The 18,997-nt window shown below is 41.3% G+C and overlaps 1 protein-coding gene across 1 annotated transcript in view; it reads left to right on the top strand.

Moving 5' to 3' along the window:
- Positions 1-18,997, top strand: part of GABRA3 (gamma-aminobutyric acid type A receptor alpha3 subunit) — a 315,485-nt gene that overhangs the window by 246,965 nt on the left and 49,523 nt on the right. Inside the window, exon 6 of the mRNA XM_030210739.1 lies at positions 15,065-15,208. Within this exon, the coding sequence (XP_030066599.1) occupies positions 15,065-15,208 (144 nt within the window). The remainder of the gene's footprint in view (positions 1-15,064; positions 15,209-18,997) is intronic.

Raw genomic sequence — 18,997 nt, 5'->3', positions numbered from 1 at the left:
AGTCACAATCCCTGTTTTTTTTACATGACCAAACTTCAAAAAGGAGCCCCAACTGACCAAATGACCATCCAAGGGAATCGGGGATGACCTCCCCTTATTCCCCCAGTGGTCACTAATCCCCTCCCACCCAAAAAAAAATCCAAGTGCTCGTCAGGGGCAGACGTCCTAAATCAAAGCTATTTTTGCTTGGCTTTTTCAGCTGTACCTGTGGGATTGGAACCAGTCACCTCTGGATTACAAGACCGGTGCTCTAACCACTTGCTTGAATGTCCCTCCCTTTTGATTATGCCCCTTCAGCTCTCTCTCAGCCAATCACAGACAGGGGTCTCTCTCAGCCAATCACAGTGCATTTAGCTGTCTGTGAGTAGCTGAGAGAGACCCCTGTCTGTGATTGGCTGAGAGAGACCTAAAGGGGCATAATCAAAAGGGAGGGATATCCAAGTAAGTTTTGCTGTGGCCAAGTGGTTAGAGTACCTGTCTTGTAATCTGGAGGTGCCCCCAGAGGTGGCTGTTTCAGAAAAAAGCCCAAGCACTTGTTTTTTTTTTTTCCCACTTTTTTGAAGGTGGCCATCTATAAACCTGGCGATCTCAACATTTCACCGAAATGTTGAGATTTAGCCGGCCCCAACAGTATTATCAAAAGAAAAGATGGCCGGCCATCTTTTTCGATAATACGGTTGGCACCGCCCCTTTGCCATATAGATGGCTGGCGCCGTTCGATTATGCCCCTCTATGTGTATTCTTTAACACATAGCACATAAATTTAAATGCACAGATCCAAAAAGGGGCATGGTAATGGGTAGGGAATGGGCATTTCATGAGCGTTCCAAAATGTATGCGCACTGTTAAAGAATATGCCCCCCTGCTCCTAAATCTATGCACTGGTATTTACACCATGTTTCCCTCTGTGTAAATAGATGTACTTAGTTCTAAGCATAAGGGATATCAACTAAGCTTATTCTATATAGTGAACCTAAATCTAGGCGCCACTTATAGAAAATGCTTAGGCGGAAATTTATTCCATGCGTATTTTTCAGGCGCCATATATAGAATTTAGCCCTAATTCTGTTAGCTCATGATAAGCTTTAGTAAAAGAGCCCCTAAGTGAAGACATTTTAAACTTTATTAAACTAGTCCTGTATTGTCTAATGTAAACTGTGTTGTCTACTCAGAATCACAAAAATGCAAAACGGGAAATAATACTTCTGTATGAATTGTATTAACTTGGATTTAAATATAACAATAGTTTGTCATTGTTATGCAAATAAGATGTTGAGTAGTCTGAGTTGATTTGGTATCTATGATTTAGCCTCTAATTTCTACTAATGGGAAAGAATAGCATGAACGAAGCCATCATTTTAGAAACAGAATTTAGTTATAAATAAGCATGCTTGGTCAAATGTCTGTAGCATTTGTCCATCAAAGGAAAATCCATAACATTTTCAGAAACATGCCAAGAGAACTAATTTGTACACTGGAACTTGTACCTTACATGCCAGATGATTTTTTTTCCTTTGCCTGAATTATGAAAAATGACAGGTGAAGAATGACAGACAGTCTTATCAATTATTCCAGAATGACCAGATTGTTTAACCCTGACTGGTCTATTTAGATTTATCCCCAGTTCTATAATCTTGCACATTCAATTGTGTGTACAGGTTATAGAATACTACCAGTTACAAATGTAACTCAATTGTTAAATTAGGCATTACTTAGTTGTACTTGGAGTTAGTTGCCACTAATTTGCATTATGCATGTAACTGACCTTAGTATTCTATGACCTTAGTACATCATTTCTTTTACATGCAACTGCTAGGAGGTGCGGATGTAGGGGGGAAATGGGAGGATTAGGGGTGTGCTTAGCACTTATGTGCTATGGTTGTATAATCCTGTCAGTTATGTTCCTGACTGACAACAGTTAGGCACAAGAATTTACACCAGTCATTGATCTAGTAGGGCAAGTCTTGTGTATGGGCCATTTTTTGAACATTGTTTCCTAAATTGTGTGATTAAAGGAATCTTGTCCCATTTTCTGAAGGTTCTTGGTGCTTTCTTTTGCTACTTGTATGTAAAGTTAGGTGCTTAACTGCAGACTTGCACTAGTGTTCTATAATGACAAATATGTGTATAGAATTCGACCTTAGCACATACACTTTAGTTGTCTAATTTTAGGAGACCTTTTGAAAATTGCCCCCCCCCCCCCTTTAGATCTTAAATGGACACCAGATGCCTAAAATTCACTTCAAGCTGCAATTCCTTGCTTAAATAGTTCCATCTATGTCGTGCCACTGTTTTCTTCAGGTCAGAAAGTCAGTGTTATGATACAGGTTGTGGTATTTAAGTTCTATAGTTAAGACACTTTCATTCTGAAACAGCTCTCCTGTAGCAGAGCAAAGACTGAAGGTCTCATGTTTCAGGGCCTCAAAAACTCAGTAACAGTAGATTGACTGAAGAAAAAAATTAACCCAACAGCAAAATGAAAGAATCTTCAGCACAAATTTACTGCAGAGCAAAAAATGTAATTCCTGAAAGATCAGGTGAAAATTGAGACATGAATTAGAAACCTTGTCGGTTGTGATAAACTGGAACTCGCATACTTCAGGCATTGATACAATCTTGCAACTCCTAAACAGGTAAGACTATAGCTGGAAAGTGATTTGTATAATTTGTGTGCGTGTGTGTTGGGGGATATATTAACAAAATGCATGTCCAAACTGTTGAAAAATCAATGTAATGTCCAACAAATGGGTTTAAGTGAAGTATTGCTCAGAGTTTCAAACACATCTACTCAACTGCTTTTGAAGCTTAAGCAGAACTCATTACAAACTATTTTCCTAGAAAACAGAGGACTGCACTACATGGAAACAATTTTAGAGCCTCTCAAATAACATAATGCAAACTACCCACGGACATGCAACCCAGTTTCCAACAGGAAACTCTTTGTGGACTTTTTCCCCTTTGAAACTGGGGCTAGTAGGGGTTGCAGTTACAAAAGTACATGGTGTAAATATATGTGGATTCTGCTTACCTGAATTTTCTTCAGTTTTTGTGCTAGTATTTTATAAAGACACGTGGAGGGGCATAATCGAAAGGGACATCCTCGTTTCGATTTGGACGTCCTTGTAGAACGTCCCCATCCAGAGGCAGGGAAACCCGTATTATTGAAACAAGATAGACGTCCATCTTTTGTTTCGATAATACGGTCAGGGCCGCCCGAATCCTGAAATTTGGTCATCCTTAGAGATGGTCGTCCCTAGACTTGGTCATTTATGAGTTTTGGTGATAATGGAAACCAAGGACGTCCATCTCAGAAATGACCAAATGCAAGCCATTTGGTCATGGGAGGAGCCAGTATTTGTAGTGCACTTGGCCCCCTGACATGCCAGGTCAGCAACCGGGCACCCTAGGGGGCACTGAAGTGGACTTCATAAATTGCTCCCAGGTACATAGCTCCCTTACCTTGTGTGCTGAGCCCCCCAACCCCCCCCTAAAAAAAAAAAAAAACACTACCCACAACTGTACACCACTACAATAGCCCTTATGGGTGAAGGGGCACCTAGATGTGGGTACAGTGGGTTTTGGGTGGGTTTTGGCGGGATCGCTGTTTCCTCCACAAACGTAACAGGTAGGGGGGTGGACCTGGGTCCACCTGCCTGAAGTGCACTGCAGTACCCACTAAAACTGCTTCAGGTACCTGCATACTGCTGTAATGGACCTGAGTATGATATCTGAGGCTGGCAATCAATATTTTTACAGATGTTTTTTGAGGGTGGGAGGGATTAGTGACCACTGGAGGAGTAAGGGAAGGTCATCCCCAATTCTTTCTGGTGGTCATCTGGTCATTTCGGGCACCCTTTTGTGCCTTGGTCGTAAAATAAACAAGACCAGGTAAAGTCGTCCATGTGTTCGTCAGGAACACCCTTGTTTCTTTCGATTATAGGCTGAGGACGTCCAAGTGTTAGGCACGCCCAAGTTCCACATTCGCTATGCTTCCAACACACCCCCTTGAACTTTGGCTGTCCCAAGTAGTTGGGAATGTCCAAAATTGGCTTTCGATTATACCGATTTGGACGACCCTGTGAGAAGGACGTCCATCTTCCGATTTGTGTCGAAAGATGGGTGTCCTTCTCTTTTGAAAATGAGTCCAATAGAGACCTATGGTCCTCTTTTATCAAGCTGTGCTAGCAGCTCCCATGCAGCAATGCTAATGGAGCCCATTCAAAGTGAATGGACTTTGTCAGCATTACCGCACCAGGAGCCAATAGTGTGGCTTGATAAAAAAGGCCCTGTGTCTTTGTAAAATAGGCTAAATGAGACACCCCTTAATAATAACATTGACAGAGCCAAGTTGATAGGAATACGGGTTACTTAGGACCTATCGGAAGGGTGGGGGAAGGGGTAGAAAGAGTGTGTCTTGGGAAAAGGGAAAGATTGAGAGAGAAAGGGGTTATTTAGGTAAGGAGAAGGTTAAAGGTAGAAAGGTTAGGTTAGCAACAGGGGGAATTAATTTTACTGGTTGAACAGGGTAGCAATAGTGGAATATAGGGTAACTAAGTGGGAAAATAATCATTAGCGAGTGGGTAGGAGCGGGTGCGGGTGGAGGAGATAGGGAATTTTGCCCATCCCTGCCCACCCTTGGTTCCAGTCTGTTGTCCAGTCTTGGTTGCTGTTGTCTGTTTTGTGTGGGTTTTGGGTTACTTCTGTGGTGTCGGTGGCTCTGTTATGAGGGCATATGTTGAGGGTTTGTTGGGCAGGGGTCCATCAGAGCAATTGGGGTGGTTCTGCCTGATATGTGGGGATAAAGAGGCATCCGATATGGTTAATTTAATGTTTCTTGGCAAGATCTTGGGTGGATAAGAGTAATTCATGTGCAGAACTGCCACGAGAAAATGTGGCTTGACAGCACCATGAGTCACATGGGGCAAAAAGGGGGTAATTTTGGAAAATGAAAGGAACTAGTTTCATCACCAAATGGCTCTGAATTGTTTAACTGCTCTGGGTATGCCAGCTTTGTATTTGAAAATAAGTTTATTGATAAAAGGTTCTAGAAATAACCGAGTATCTAATATAATAATTTGCACCTCCAACGGAAGCTGACTCCGTGGCAGTGAAGCCATGTAGTGTTCGTAATAGCCCCGCCCTCAAGGGAACTCTGTATAGTTGCCAGCCCCCGTGCCTCCCTCCCTCTCTCTCTGCCCTCCAAGCACGACCTGTCTTCCGGCAGCCCCTCGTCTTCGTACGTGCTGTCTGTATTTAAAAATTCTTACCTTGGGGTGCGGCGTCCACAGTGAAGGCGAGCGGCGCTTCAGACTGCCTTTGCATGTGTCTCAGCTCTGCCTCTGGTCCCGCCCTTCCGGAAACAGGAAATGAGGATGGGACCAAAGGCAGAGCTGGGACACATGCAAAATCAGTCTGAAGCGCCGCTCACCTTCACTGTGGACACCGCACCCCAAGGTAAGAATTTTTAAAATACAGCCAGCACTTAGGAAGGCGAGGGGCTACCGGAGGACAGGTCATGCTTGGAGGGCAGAGAGAGAGAGAGGTAGGGAGGCACGGGGGCGTGGAAGTCGGAGGAGGGGGGGGGGCGTGGACCTCGGAGGGAGGGGGCGTCCTGCAAGTCGAAGGGGAGGGGAGGTCCTGCAAGTTGAATGGGAGGGGGCCTGGAACTCGAAGGGGAGGGAGGGAAGAAGGCGCGGGGGTGTGGAACTCGAATGAGAATGGGGATTCTGGAACTCAAAGGGGAGAGGAGGAGAGGGAAGGGATCCTGGAACTCAAAGGGGAGGGGGTTCTGGAAATCAAAGGGAAGGGGAGGGGGCCTGGAACTCAGAGGAGAGAGAGATGGAGGGAGGGGGCCCTGGATATGGGTGGATGGAGGAGAGGCTAGGGGAGAATGCAGAGTTGATGCACATATAGGGGAGAGGGCAAGGGACAGAGGAGAATTGCTGCACCACGATGGACGAAGGGGGCAGAGGAGAGATGCTGCACATGAATGGATGAAGGGGGCAGGGCACAGAGGAAGTTTGCTGCATATGGATGAATGCAGGGGAGAGAGCATAATTGGTGCACACAGGACACACACTATACTCTCTCACTCACTCACACAGACAGACACTCTCTCTCTCTCTCTCTCTCTCTGACACACACTGTCCCTCTCTCTGACACACACTCTTTCTCTCTCACACATACTCACTCTCTGACACATACTCATTCACTCTCTCTCACACATACTCTCTCCTAACAGTTCCCTTAAAAACATAATTGCCATTAGAAGACAACCTTGCTAGCGCCCGTTTCATTTTGAAACAGGCCTTTTTTACTTGTTTGTTAATAAAGGCCGCGACCAAGTTAATACCAATACATCAAATAGTGTGGTGTTAATGGAAATTAAAGGGCTGAATGGAGTATGTGGTGTCAGTCTGAGTGCAAATGTCAATGTTAATCGGTACCTCCTTGCCCTCATACATAGGCAATATTTTATAAAATTACTCTCAGGGTGCTAAAGTGAACACATTTTGCAGAGCATAAACAAAAATATTTAGATGAAGTAAGTAATGAAATGTATAGTGGAATAATTAGTACATTTCCCATAAAATTGAACAGTCCAAAAGGTAAGACCACCATCCCAAGTCCCCCTTTGTATCCTTCAGAAGGGGATTGAAGCCCTTTTCAAAATATCAGGGATCATTCTTTCTCTCAAAGAACTGTTAACAATAGCAGTAATATAATCTAGTACATCTGTCTTCACAAATTTAATTCAAACTGAGAAACAGTCATCTAAGGGACAAAATGAGTCATTAAGCAACAGTGGAAACTTGTGAAAATTCAGACCAAACTGTCCCCTGGAACCTCAATAGGAAGTGAGAGACCTTCAAAAGTGAATAAAATATCAAATGCTAAAGCAAAAGTGCTACATGAAATGCTCACGCTAGTCATATTTTGTGATTTAGTTAAGGTTCTAACAATTCTGAATACTTTGTGTGAGGAAGATGGTGCAGAGGAAATCTGATTTGTCAAAATAGTCCCTTTTTTGGCTGACAGTCTTTTCCTGACAGCTCAATAATTCTAGTTTATAAGCATCAAAAGTAAATAAGCATCTGGACACTTTTGCCAGCTATGCTCCTTCTGTCACAGTAATTGTTTGGCCGATCTCAAACCATCAGAAAACCAAAGTGCTTTATTATTTCTTCTAGCTAGTATACCTTTTATAGGAGCTACTTTGTCCAAGCATTCTTCCAAAGATGAAAACCATAGTTCAGTAGCAGATAATATTGTACTAACAGAAAGCGATGGAACCCATAATTTTCTCAGACTGTTATGTTCAATCTATGAGAAGCTATCAATGATGATTGAGTTTTATGAGAGGATTTAACAGATTAGATAGTGAACAATGAATAACATGCAGAAATAGACACCTTTGTATGAGATAAGTACTCATAATCCAAGGTCCAATTTATGACCTGCACTATGAGTGGAACCTGAAACAATTTGATGTCATCCTAAACCATTTAAAACAGCAGAAAAATTAGAAACAATTAAATCAGAACATAGTAAATCAAAATGTAAATTAAAATCACCTAAATTAATTGTGTTAAATGAGACCACCTTATTAGCAACTAAGGGGGGGGGGGTCTTTTACTAAGGTGCGCTAGTGTTTTTAGCTCGAGCTAAAAATTGGCGCTAAACGCTGAGATGTCCATTATATTCCTATGGGTGTCTCAGCATATAGGGGGAGATTCTATATATGGAGCCTAAAAAATCAGCGTTGAAATCAGTGCTAAGTATATTCTATAATTGGTGCCTAGAAATAGGCGCCAATTATAGAATATGCTAGTTGATATTTCAGTGCCTAAATCTACACACATCAATTTACACCAGTGAAAACATGGTGTAAATCCCAGTGTGTAGATTTAGATGCAGTGGGCCATATTCTAGAACTAGGTGTGTAAATTTCAGAATGCCAATGAAACACCTATTTCCCCTACCCATAATTATGCCCTGTTTTGAGTGCATGTATTAGAAGTTCAGCGCACATATTACAGAATACGCTTAGTGAGTTGTGCCCTAAATTCTAATCAGAGCCAATCAGTACTTATTATTGCTTAAGTGCTATCATCAGTGCTCATGATCTTATTAAGCTTGTTAAACTACACGCATTATTATATAATCCGCGCCAATATTGGCGCCAATCTCTAAACATGCTTTATAGAATCCAGGGGATAGCGCCAACTGAGTTTTAGCGTGAGCTAAAAATGCTAACACACCTTAGTAAAAGACCCCCTAAGGGTTCAAACAAGGATGAATAATCAGAATAATGAACTCCTGGAGCACAATGGGTATAACAAAAGAGAGGGAACAAAGTACAAACTAAAGTCCAAACAAAAAAACAGCACCACGGGCCTTTAAAATGGAACAAAGTTCTTTAATGAATGAGCCTTGACCCGACACGGGCCGTGTTTCGGTGACTAGCACCTGCGTCAGGGGTCACAGTGATGACGTGGAAAACTTGGGGAATAACTCGAATATTTTCATCTACAATATTCCTTACCCCACGTCTCATGTAGTAAAAGCTACAAAGCACCAAGGCACTTTCACTTTCTGTATCAAAATGTGAAAGTGCCTTGGTGCTTTGTAGCTTTTACTACATGAGACGTGGGGTAAGGAATATTGTAGATGAAAATATTCGAGTTATTCCCCAAGTTTTCCACGTCATCACTGTGACCCCTGACGCAGGTGCTAGTCACCGAAACACGGCCCGTGTCGGGTCAAGGCTCATTCATTAAAGAACTTTGTTCCATTTTAAAGGCCCGTGGTGCTGTTCTCCTGGAGCACAATATCATAACAAAACATTGAACTCGGAGGAAGTTAAGGGCCCCTTTTACAAAGCAGCGGTAAGCCCAACACGGGCTTGCTGCTCACTAAAAAGGAACTATTGCTGGGCTACCGCCGCAGCCCAGCGGTAGTTCCCACCCCCAGCATGCTGTCATATCCGGCACTACAGAAATATAGTTAGTTTACCCCAGCTTGGTAAAAAGGGCCCTAAATAAAGAAATCCACAACCCTCGTCTGAAGAAAACTCCTTTTGAATAAATGAGAAATTATTCTTTATCAAAATCAAGAGGCCACTGCCTCTTCTCCCCATTCTTGGTTTAGAAAAATAAGTACAGTTAGCTGGACATAATTGATTCAAAATCGCTGTATCAGACTCAGTTGATGGTATGTTTGAGCAGACTAGAAAGTTCATATGGCCTTTATCTGCCATCATTTTTTATGTTTCTATGTTTTAATAAATTGTAAATTGAGGTGTTTACTTTGGAAATAATTAGGGATTTGAAAAAAAAAATCAATTAGTGCTATAGGTACTATTGTTGGGTACCTTTTCTGGTAGAATCACATATGTAATTTTACATCATTTAGGTGCAGTCAGAGAAGAAAATATACAAACACTAATTGGAAGATATAAAGGAAGCTTGGGAGGGGAGACAAATTACTATGAGAAGTGTTATTTTAATAGTGTTTATATAGTAAACACCCATATAAAATTTATTGTATTGGGATTGTTTTGTGTCATTCTGTTTGGAAAATAAAAGAAAAATGAACATAAAAGCATTTATTTTTCTTTTCATTTTCACTAATATTGCCAGCTGCCATCCCTCACCTGCCTCCTATTCCTATCAAATAACACTATTGCTGCCAAATTTAAAATATTTAAGCCCACATGGGCCAGTCTGAACCCCCATCTCCTGAATTTATCTTATTCAATCTACGGGATAATTAAAGTCTAAATGAGTAAAAAAATATATATATAGGTCTCTTTTGGGTCCTTATTTCAAAAAGAGATCAGCCATCTTTGAGGCCATTGCACTTTGTTGTACAAAGATGTATTATTTTGTTGAGCTTCTCTATATTAAAATGGCACTCACTGCAGAGCTGTGCCACTTTGGGGCCAATTTACAAAACTTTCTAAATCTGTTAACATGCAAATTTGCACGTGCTGACAGAGCTTCAAAACCACAGCAAAGGTGACAAAAACCATACACTGCCAATTGTGCTAACAGGTTCCTTACTCAAACAAGGTATGACTCGACATGGGCTGTGTTTCGGCCAATGAGGCCTTTATCAGAAGTCTATTTTTACTGGAGAAAAAGAACTAGAGAAAAAGTGCACTAAAACACTAGCAATTGCTAGAGTAAATTCTGTCTTGCAGAAGACTTGTTCTTCAGCATGTGCATATTTGCACATTAATCACCTGTTATCATAAGGGGCAGGGGGGTAGGCGGAGAAAAGACAGGAAACTGCATGTTTTAGTGTGTACTATTTACCATATGCTAACCGTAACTTGTGTTGTTAGCACAGGACCACTTACCATCTCATAACATGCCTTCATGTTAATTCACAAAAAGTGTACATGTACAAATGGACTTGCTCAGTGCAGTAATTGCTGGGCATGCCTACAATAATTATTATACAGCCTTTGCACTTACTCCCAGATCCTATATATGGCAACTAATTTGCGCACACAAATTTGGAAGTGTGGCCAAATTGCACGCACAGCTTAATTGTTTAGTCAATCAGTACTGATAATTGGCCAATAATGAGCAATTATTGACACTATTTGGCACTGATTAGAATTTACACACACACACCTTTCTAAGTATATTCTATAAAGTGATGCATGTAAATTCTAATGCATGGATCAGAAAAGGGGGCATGGCCATGGGAGTGTCATGGACGTTCCTAGAAACTACTCACACTATTATAGAATACATCCAATCTGTGCCTAAGGGGTCCTTTTACTAAGCCACGCAGGTGTCTACGCATGCCCAATACGCGTCAATTTTGAGTTACCGCCCGGCTACAGCATGGCCGTTGCAGTAATTTCATTTTTTGGATATAACAAAAGAGAGGGGACAAAGCACAAACTAAAGTCCAAACAAAAAAACAGCACCACGGGCCTTTAAAAATGGAACACAGTTCTTTAATGAATGAGCCTTGACAAAAAGACCCGACACAGGCCGTGTTTCGGTGACTAGCACCTGCGTCAGGGTGACGTGGAAAACTTGGGGAATAACTCGAATATATTCCTCTACAATATATTATTCCTTACCCCACGTCTCATACAGTAAAAGCTACAAAGCAACAAGGCACTTTCACTTTCATCCGTTTGGATACAGAAAGTGAAAGTGCCTTGTTGCTTTGTAGCTTTTACTATATGAGACGTGGGGTAAGGAATAATATATTGTAGAGGAATATATTCGAGTTATTGCCAAGTTTTCCACGTTATCACTGTGACCCCTGACGCAGGTGCTAGTCACCGAAACACGGCCCGTGTCGGGTCTTTTTGTCAAGGCTCATTCATTAAAGGCCCGTGGTGCTGTTTTTTTGTTTAGTAATTTCATTTTTGACATGCATCTGCTAGGTGTGCTGTAAAATATTTTTATTTTCTGTCACACGGGCAGTAATCGGGCGGAAATCATCATTCTACATGTATAGACCATTACCGCCCGGTTACCATGTGAGACCTTACTGCTAGATCAATGGCTGGTGGTAAGGTCTCAGATCCAAAATGGATGCACGGCAATTTTCATTTTGCCATACGTCCATTTTCGACAAAAATTTTAAAAAAGGCATTTTTTTATAGGTGCGCTGAAAAATGATTGTACGTGGGCCCAAAACACGTCTACACTACTGCAGGCCATTTTTCAGCATGCCTTTGTAAAAGGGCCCCTATGTTAGGTGTGGGCATTTACGCTATGTTTTATTTGGCATAAATGGTCGTGCCAAAATGTAGTCATGGGTCCAGGCGCTACATGTATTCTATAATTTGTACCTAACATTAGGCATGATTTTAATGTTTTTAATGTTCTTATGTTACTTCTAGAAACATTTTTACATGATTTATTTAAAGTGTTTTATATTTTGCCTGTCTTCATTGCACTTTACTTATATGTATTATAAGTTTATTATTTCTCTTCATTGTGTCACTATTGGGCTCATTTTCGAAACAGAAGGACACCCATCTTTCGACACAAATCAAAAGATGGGCGTCCTTCTCACAGGGTCGTCCAAATCGATATAATCGGAAGCCGATTTTGGATGTCACCAACTGCTTTCCGTCACAGGGACGGCTAAAGTTCAAGGGGGCGTATCGGAAGCGTAGCGAAGGAGGGACTTGGGCATGACTAACACATGGATGTCCTCGACCCATGATAGAAAAAAAGGGCGTCCCTGAGGAGCACTTGGACGACTTTACCTGGTTGTGTTTTTCTTACGACCAAGGCACAAAACGTTGGCCAAAATGACCAGATGACCACCAGAGAGTATTGGGGGATGACCTAACCCCCTCCCACCCTCAAAATGATCTTTAAAAATATGTCGTGCCAGCCTCTATGCCAGCCTCAAATATCATACTCAGGTCCATGACAGCAGTATGCAGGTACCTGGAGCAGTTTTAGTGGCCACAGTGCACTTCAGGCAGGCGGACCCAGGCCCATCCCCCTCCCTACCTGTTACGTTTGTGAAGGAAACTGCGAGCCCTCCAAAACCTACCAGAAACCCACTGTACCCACATCTAGGTGCCCCTTCACCCATAAGGGCTATGGTAGTGATGTTCCGTTGTGGGTAGTGGGTTTTAGGGGGGTTTGGGGGGCTCAGCATGCAAGGTAAGGGAGTTATGTACCTGGGAGCAATTTCTGAAGTCCACTGCAGTGCCCTCTAGGGTGCCAGGTTGGTGTCCTGGCATGTCAGGGAGGCCAGTGCACTACGAATGCTGGCTCCTCCCACGACCAAAGGGCTTGCATTTGGTTGTTTCTGAGATGGGCGTCCTTGGTTTCCATTACTACTACTTACTACTACTACTTAACATTTCTAAAGCGCTGCAAGGGTTACGCAGCGCTGTACAGTTTAACATAGAAAGACAATCCCTGCTCAAAGAGCTTACAATCTAAAGGACAAGTTAACAGTCAGTCCGATAGGAGCCGTCAAATTGGGGCAGTCTGGATTTCCTGAAAGGTAAGAGTTAGGTGCCGAAAGCAGCACTGAAGAGGTGGGCTTTCAGCAAAGACTTGAATATGGGTAGGGAGGGGGGCTTGGCGTAAGGGCTCAGGAAGGTTGTTCCAAGGATAGGGTGAGGCGAGGCAGAATGAGCGGAGCCTGGAGTTGGCGGTGGCAGAGAAGGGCACTGAGAGGAGGGATTTGTCTTGTGAGCGGAGGTTTCGGGTGGGAACGTAAGGGGAGATGAGGGTAGAGAGGTAGCGAGGGGCAGCAGACTGAGTGCATTTGTAGGTAAGAAGGAGGAGCTTGAACTGAATGCGGTATCTGATTGGAAGCCAGTGAAGTGACCTAAGGAGAGGGTTGATATGAGTATAACGGTTCTGGCGGAATGTAAGACGTGCGGCAGATTTCTGAACAGATTGAAGGGGGGACAGATGGCTAAGTGGGAGGCCGGTGAGGAGTAAGTTGCAGTAGTCAAGGCGAGAGGTAATGAGAGCGTGGACGAGAGTTTGGGTGGTGTGTTCAGAGAGGAAAGGGCGAATTTTGCTGATGTTAAAGAGGAAGAAGTGACAGGTCTTGGCTATCTGCTGGATATGCGCAGAGAAGGAGAGGGAGGAGTCAAAGATGACTCTGAGGTTGCGGGCAGATGAGACGGGGAGGATGAGGGTGTTATCGACTGAGATAGAAAGTGGAGGAAGAGGAGAAGTGGGTTTTGGTGGAAAGACGATGAGCTCGGTCTTGGACATGTTCAGTTTCAGGTGGCGGTTGGACATCCAGGCAGCAATGTCAGATAAGCAGGCCGATACCTTTGCCTGGGTCTCCGCGGTGATATCAGGTGTGGAGAGATACAGCTGGGTGTCATCAGCATAGAGATGATACTGGAAGCCATGAGATGAGATCAGGGAGCCCAGGGAAGAGGTGTAGATTGAGAAGAGAAGGGGTCCAAGGACAGATCCCTGGGGAACACCAACAGATAGCGGGATGGGGGTGGAGGAAGATCCATGAGAGTGAACTCTGAAGTTGCGGTGGGAGAGATAGGAGGAGAACCAGGAGAGGACAGAGCCCTGGAACCCAAATGAGGACAGTGTGGCAAGAAGTAAATCATGATTATTGCTGAAAATCAGAAACGACGAAGTCTAGGGACGACCATCTCTAAGGATGACCAAAATTTCAAGATTTGGGCGTCCCCGTCCCCTACCGTATTATCGAAACGAAAGATGGACATCCATCTTGTTTCGATAATACGGGTTTTCCCGCCCCTTCATTGGGACATTTTGCAAGGATGTCCTTACCAAATTTTGGGGCGTCCCTTTCGATTATGCCCCTCTGTGTCATTTTCATTCTATTTTTTTAAATTCTATTTTTATATGTATTGATTATTTCTCATTCCATATTTTTGATTGTTTTCAGACTCCTGAGGCAGGCCTCTGTGGCTGAAACATGATTCATCTTGAGTCTTTGAATGTTTTAAATTAAATATTACTTGCTTTGTATATCATCTAGCCTTATCTTTATTTAGTGTCACCTTCGTTGCGTTTGTTATTTCTGTGCTTTGCGAGGGACTTTTCTTCTGTTTTTTGTTGAGCAGTGTATAGAATAGCAGTAAGTATATTTTTTCTGCGCTGATTTTTCTGACACCATATATAGAATCTAGTCCTTAGTGTATTTTAACATTTGCTGTTACAGCATGCTGAGTGCAAAAACTTAGCGTGCTTTAGTACAGGATCCCCTATGAGCTAAGGAAGCATTACAGCCAGATGGATGGGATGCGATACGTAAAGGAGATGGAGTTTGCAGGAAGTCTTATGGGGGGCTTCATGTTTTAAAATTGGTAATAATGAGATTTTTCTTTAGGGGAAAAGGGACCATGGACACATTGTTCCATTTTTACATTTGTTTTGCTTGGTTTCATTTTGTGATTCACTTCATTAAAAAAAAGTTTAACAACAAATAACATTTCAAAAAAAATCAGAAAAACAATATAAATGAATAAAAAACATGGAGTATTCTAGGTAAAACTAAACTTGAACATTGTTAATTTGTAATTATTCTTCTTATTTTGACTTTTTCATAGATGCTTACACAAAAACAGAGGTCATATATACCTGGATAAATGGAACAGATAAATCTGTATCTGTGGCTTCCGATGGGTCTCGGTTGAACCAGTATGACCTAGTAGACCTTGTTGTTGGGACAGAGACAATTCAATCCAGCACAGGTAACAGCAATAAAATATATTTCATGTTGGAAGTACCACTTTCGCTAATACTAGTTTTTGAAAACCATACATATGTTGTTTATTCTTCCTAGTAGTATTCTGGATTTTTATCTATAGATTTATGAACATGTTAATCTTTGGTAGCTGAAACTCCATGAAATTCAAATGATTGCTACTTACAGTTCTAGCATTTAGTGTTTCTGAGCTGTTTTCTTTTTCTCTTTGATCTATTTTGGTCCTATGAAAAATGTTTGTTCAGAAAAGAATCCATTTTTTTGTAGGTGCTGATATTTTAAAATAAAAATCTAGGGAGATACTTTGAAGACATGAATATAACTCCCCCCAGCTTATTTCTGAGGTATGACCCCAAACATAGAGATAAATTATTCATTGTTTCTACTAGAAGATGTTTCTCATTTTGGAATAAAGGAAAGACAAAATCTATACGGTAATACTTCTCCACAAATATGTTGTCACTTAGGGGGGTCTTTTACTAAGCCATGGTAGCGTTTTTAGCTCACAGTAGAAATCAGCTGGCGGTAAATGCCGAGACGCCCTTTATATTCCTGTGGACATGTCTGCATTTACCGCCAGCTGATTTCTACCGCGGCTTAGTAAAAGACCCCTTAAAATACTAGAGATGGGCATTTATTAGTGCACATTTGGTCCATTAGCAAGCCTTAAAAACTTGTGTGCAAAAAGAATTTAATGAGCATAACCTACAAATTATTATGCATACAATCAATTTGGGTGCATTAAAAAAATTCAGATACACTTTCATTTTTGTTTTTACTAAATAGAGGGTTCCTTTTGCAAAGCAGTGCTGCCAATTAGCATGCACTGAATGCAAAGAAGCCCATAGGAATTGAATGAGCTCCTTCGAATTCAGCGTGCCAGTAATCGGTAGAACCGCATTGTAAAATGAACCCAGAATATGTGAAACAAACTGAAAACCCCCGAAAACTGAGAAAATTTCAGAAGAATCTGAACATGAAACTGAAAGTTTTCCCTGTACACACCCTTAAGAAAAAAAAACAATTTTTAAAAATGTTAATGAGACTCATTTTCAAAACAGAAAAACGTCTAAAAAAAACGGCATTTGGATGTTTTATTTACCAAAATGTCCAATTCAGTGTTTCAAAAAACATTTTTAATATGTTTTTCTATGCAGTTCATCTGCAGTGCATCTAAATCACAAGAAGGAATGTTTGGGGCATGTTGGGGGTGGAACTCGGGTGTCCCCAAAACTTGGATGTTTTTCTGCCATAATGGAACAAAACAAAAAATTTCAGGGCTATAGTTTAGATGTCTTGGTCTAGAACTGTTTTTTAAAATCATGAATAGGTCATAAAAAGGTGCCTTAAATGACCACATGACCATTGGAGGGATTAAAGCTTGACCCTCCTTGCTCCCATAGTGGTCACTGATCCCCTCCCACCCCCAAAGATGTGAAATAGTACATACCAGCTTCTATGACAGCATCAAATGTTATGGTCAGTGGTATTAGAACAGCAAGCAAGTCCCTGGAGTAGCCTCGTGGTCAGTGCTGTTTAATGTAGAGAAGGTGACCCAGGCTCATATCCCACTCTAACTGTTACAATTTTGGTGGAAAGTGTGAGCCCTCCAATACCCACCAAAAACTCACTGTGCCCACGTATAGGTGACACCTTCAGCCAAAAGGGTGATTGTAGTGGTGTATTGTTGGGTACATTAGGGTTTTGGTGGATTTTGAAGGGCTTTCCATACAATATAAGGGGTAATGGTAAGATGTATAGCTGGGACCTTTTATGTGAAGTCCATTGCAGTGCCCCCTAGGGGCCAGTCTATTAAGAATGTTGGCTCCTTCTCCAACCCAATAGCTTGATTTTGTGCATTTTTCACTTGGACTTTTTTTTAATAGTCCAAAAAGATAGACACACTGAACATAACAATGTCTAACAAATGGCCATTTTCAAAACAAAAAGAGAGGTGTTTTTCTGTTTTGAAAATGGCCATGTTCGCTACTGGATTTTTGGACATTTTATGCAAAATATCCGAAGTTGGATTTAGATATTATATTGAAAATGTCCCTCGATGTCAATTAGAAAGTTAATACTCCTCAAATAAGAATTAATAACAGACACCAATGCACTAACACACGGTATATATTGCAGGTTAGTGGCTATTTTCATGAAAGTTTGCCACTTGTGCAAGTAAGCATCATAGCAAATATTCTACAAAAATTTCATGTGTTTTGCTACAGCCAGGAACTTAATGTGTTCCAGGCAGTGCATAAGAAATAGTGCAGTAGCCTGGCGGCCATCTCAAGTTCTCCAGTCCAACGTTTGCTGACAGTGTGAAAAAATCTGCTTCTGGGTACAACGCCTCTTCCCTACAGAAGCCTTGCTCTTTTCAAAAAAGTTCCCAAAAGCGTTTATCTTTCCAAATCTCAATGCAAATACACTGAGGTCAGGAGGGGCAGGAGAGATCCCTACATAAAAAAACAAATAGCGGTAAACTTCATATTGAATATGAAGCTCACTGCTATTTGTTTATATAGCCTTAAGAAAAACATTGTCTTCATAGTCCTGAACTGCTTGCCATTAATTTAGCATTATTTTTATCAACTAATTTACATATTGACACCCCTGACACTGGCAAAACCTGAACCATAGTCTATCCTGGGTCTTTCAATAAACTCAACTCATCAACAGCATTCCTGCAGTCCATCTTCTTTGTCTGTGACTAGCTCATCGTTTTTGTTACTTAGTCTTGGTGGTAATCCTTCTTTATTGAGAAAAATATCTTGGAGAATTAGAAAAAAAGTTGTTGACTTTACTAAAGTGCATAGATAAGAAGCTCAGTGGTGAAATGATATCCTTGTCGAGAAGCTGAAGCACAGAAGACACATACAAGCACTATTTCATACTGGATGATCTATATACATGAGATAAAATAATTTAAGTTCATACAGTTGAGTTACTAATGTATAATATCATGTTTGTCTGTACTAATACTCTTGCTAAGCATAAATTGTACTGCAAGTCCTACATCTTTTAAAAATTTGCAATAGAAAACAAAAATAGCAAACCTTTTGAGACTTTGAGATGTGAGTAAAGCTAAAGAATGATTGTAACTGTTATCCTGGAATTTAATAGCAAAATGTAGATATTGTGATTAAGCCATACTGATAACTTCTCCCCTTTATTGCCTTATATTTTGTAATTTAGGAATGTTATTCACAATAATATAATTCATTTAAGCTTCTGCTAATTGTAAGTCAAAGTGACTTGACATGAGAACAATTATTTCTGATTACTGTCAGTGTAATGTGAATTTGCTCACATCCTGCTTAGTATAAAGCTAACTGAGACTTGCATGTACATCAATAATAATATTTTATCATGATTTCTGCAACTTTTTGTTTGTTTTGCTTCTCAGTCCTTTAAAAATATTTCTAGTAGTTTGGTACCTGTAGAGCCTCCAAAATAGCAGTGAGGTAATCTGCATGAAATGGCAGATATTACACTAAATTGTAGTGGTATGATTACACTGAGGGCTCCTTTTACTAAGCCACGGTAAAAAGTGGCTTGCAATAGTGTAGGCGTGGTTTTTTTGCGCGCGCAGAAATATTTTTCAGTGCACGTACCAAAAATGCCTTTTTAAACTTTTTGCCGAAAATGGACATGCAGCAAAATCAAAATTGCCACGCGTCCGTTTTGGGTGTCTGACCTTACCACTAGCCATAGACCTAGCAGTTAGGAATCTGTGTGGTAAGGACCTACATGCATTATATGCCACTTGGCATGC

The sequence above is a fragment of the Microcaecilia unicolor genome, chromosome 7 (genome assembly GCF_901765095.1).
Source record: "Microcaecilia unicolor chromosome 7, aMicUni1.1, whole genome shotgun sequence".
NCBI lineage: Eukaryota > Metazoa > Chordata > Amphibia > Gymnophiona > Siphonopidae > Microcaecilia > Microcaecilia unicolor.
This window is presented reverse-complemented; position numbering and strand designations above follow the sequence as displayed.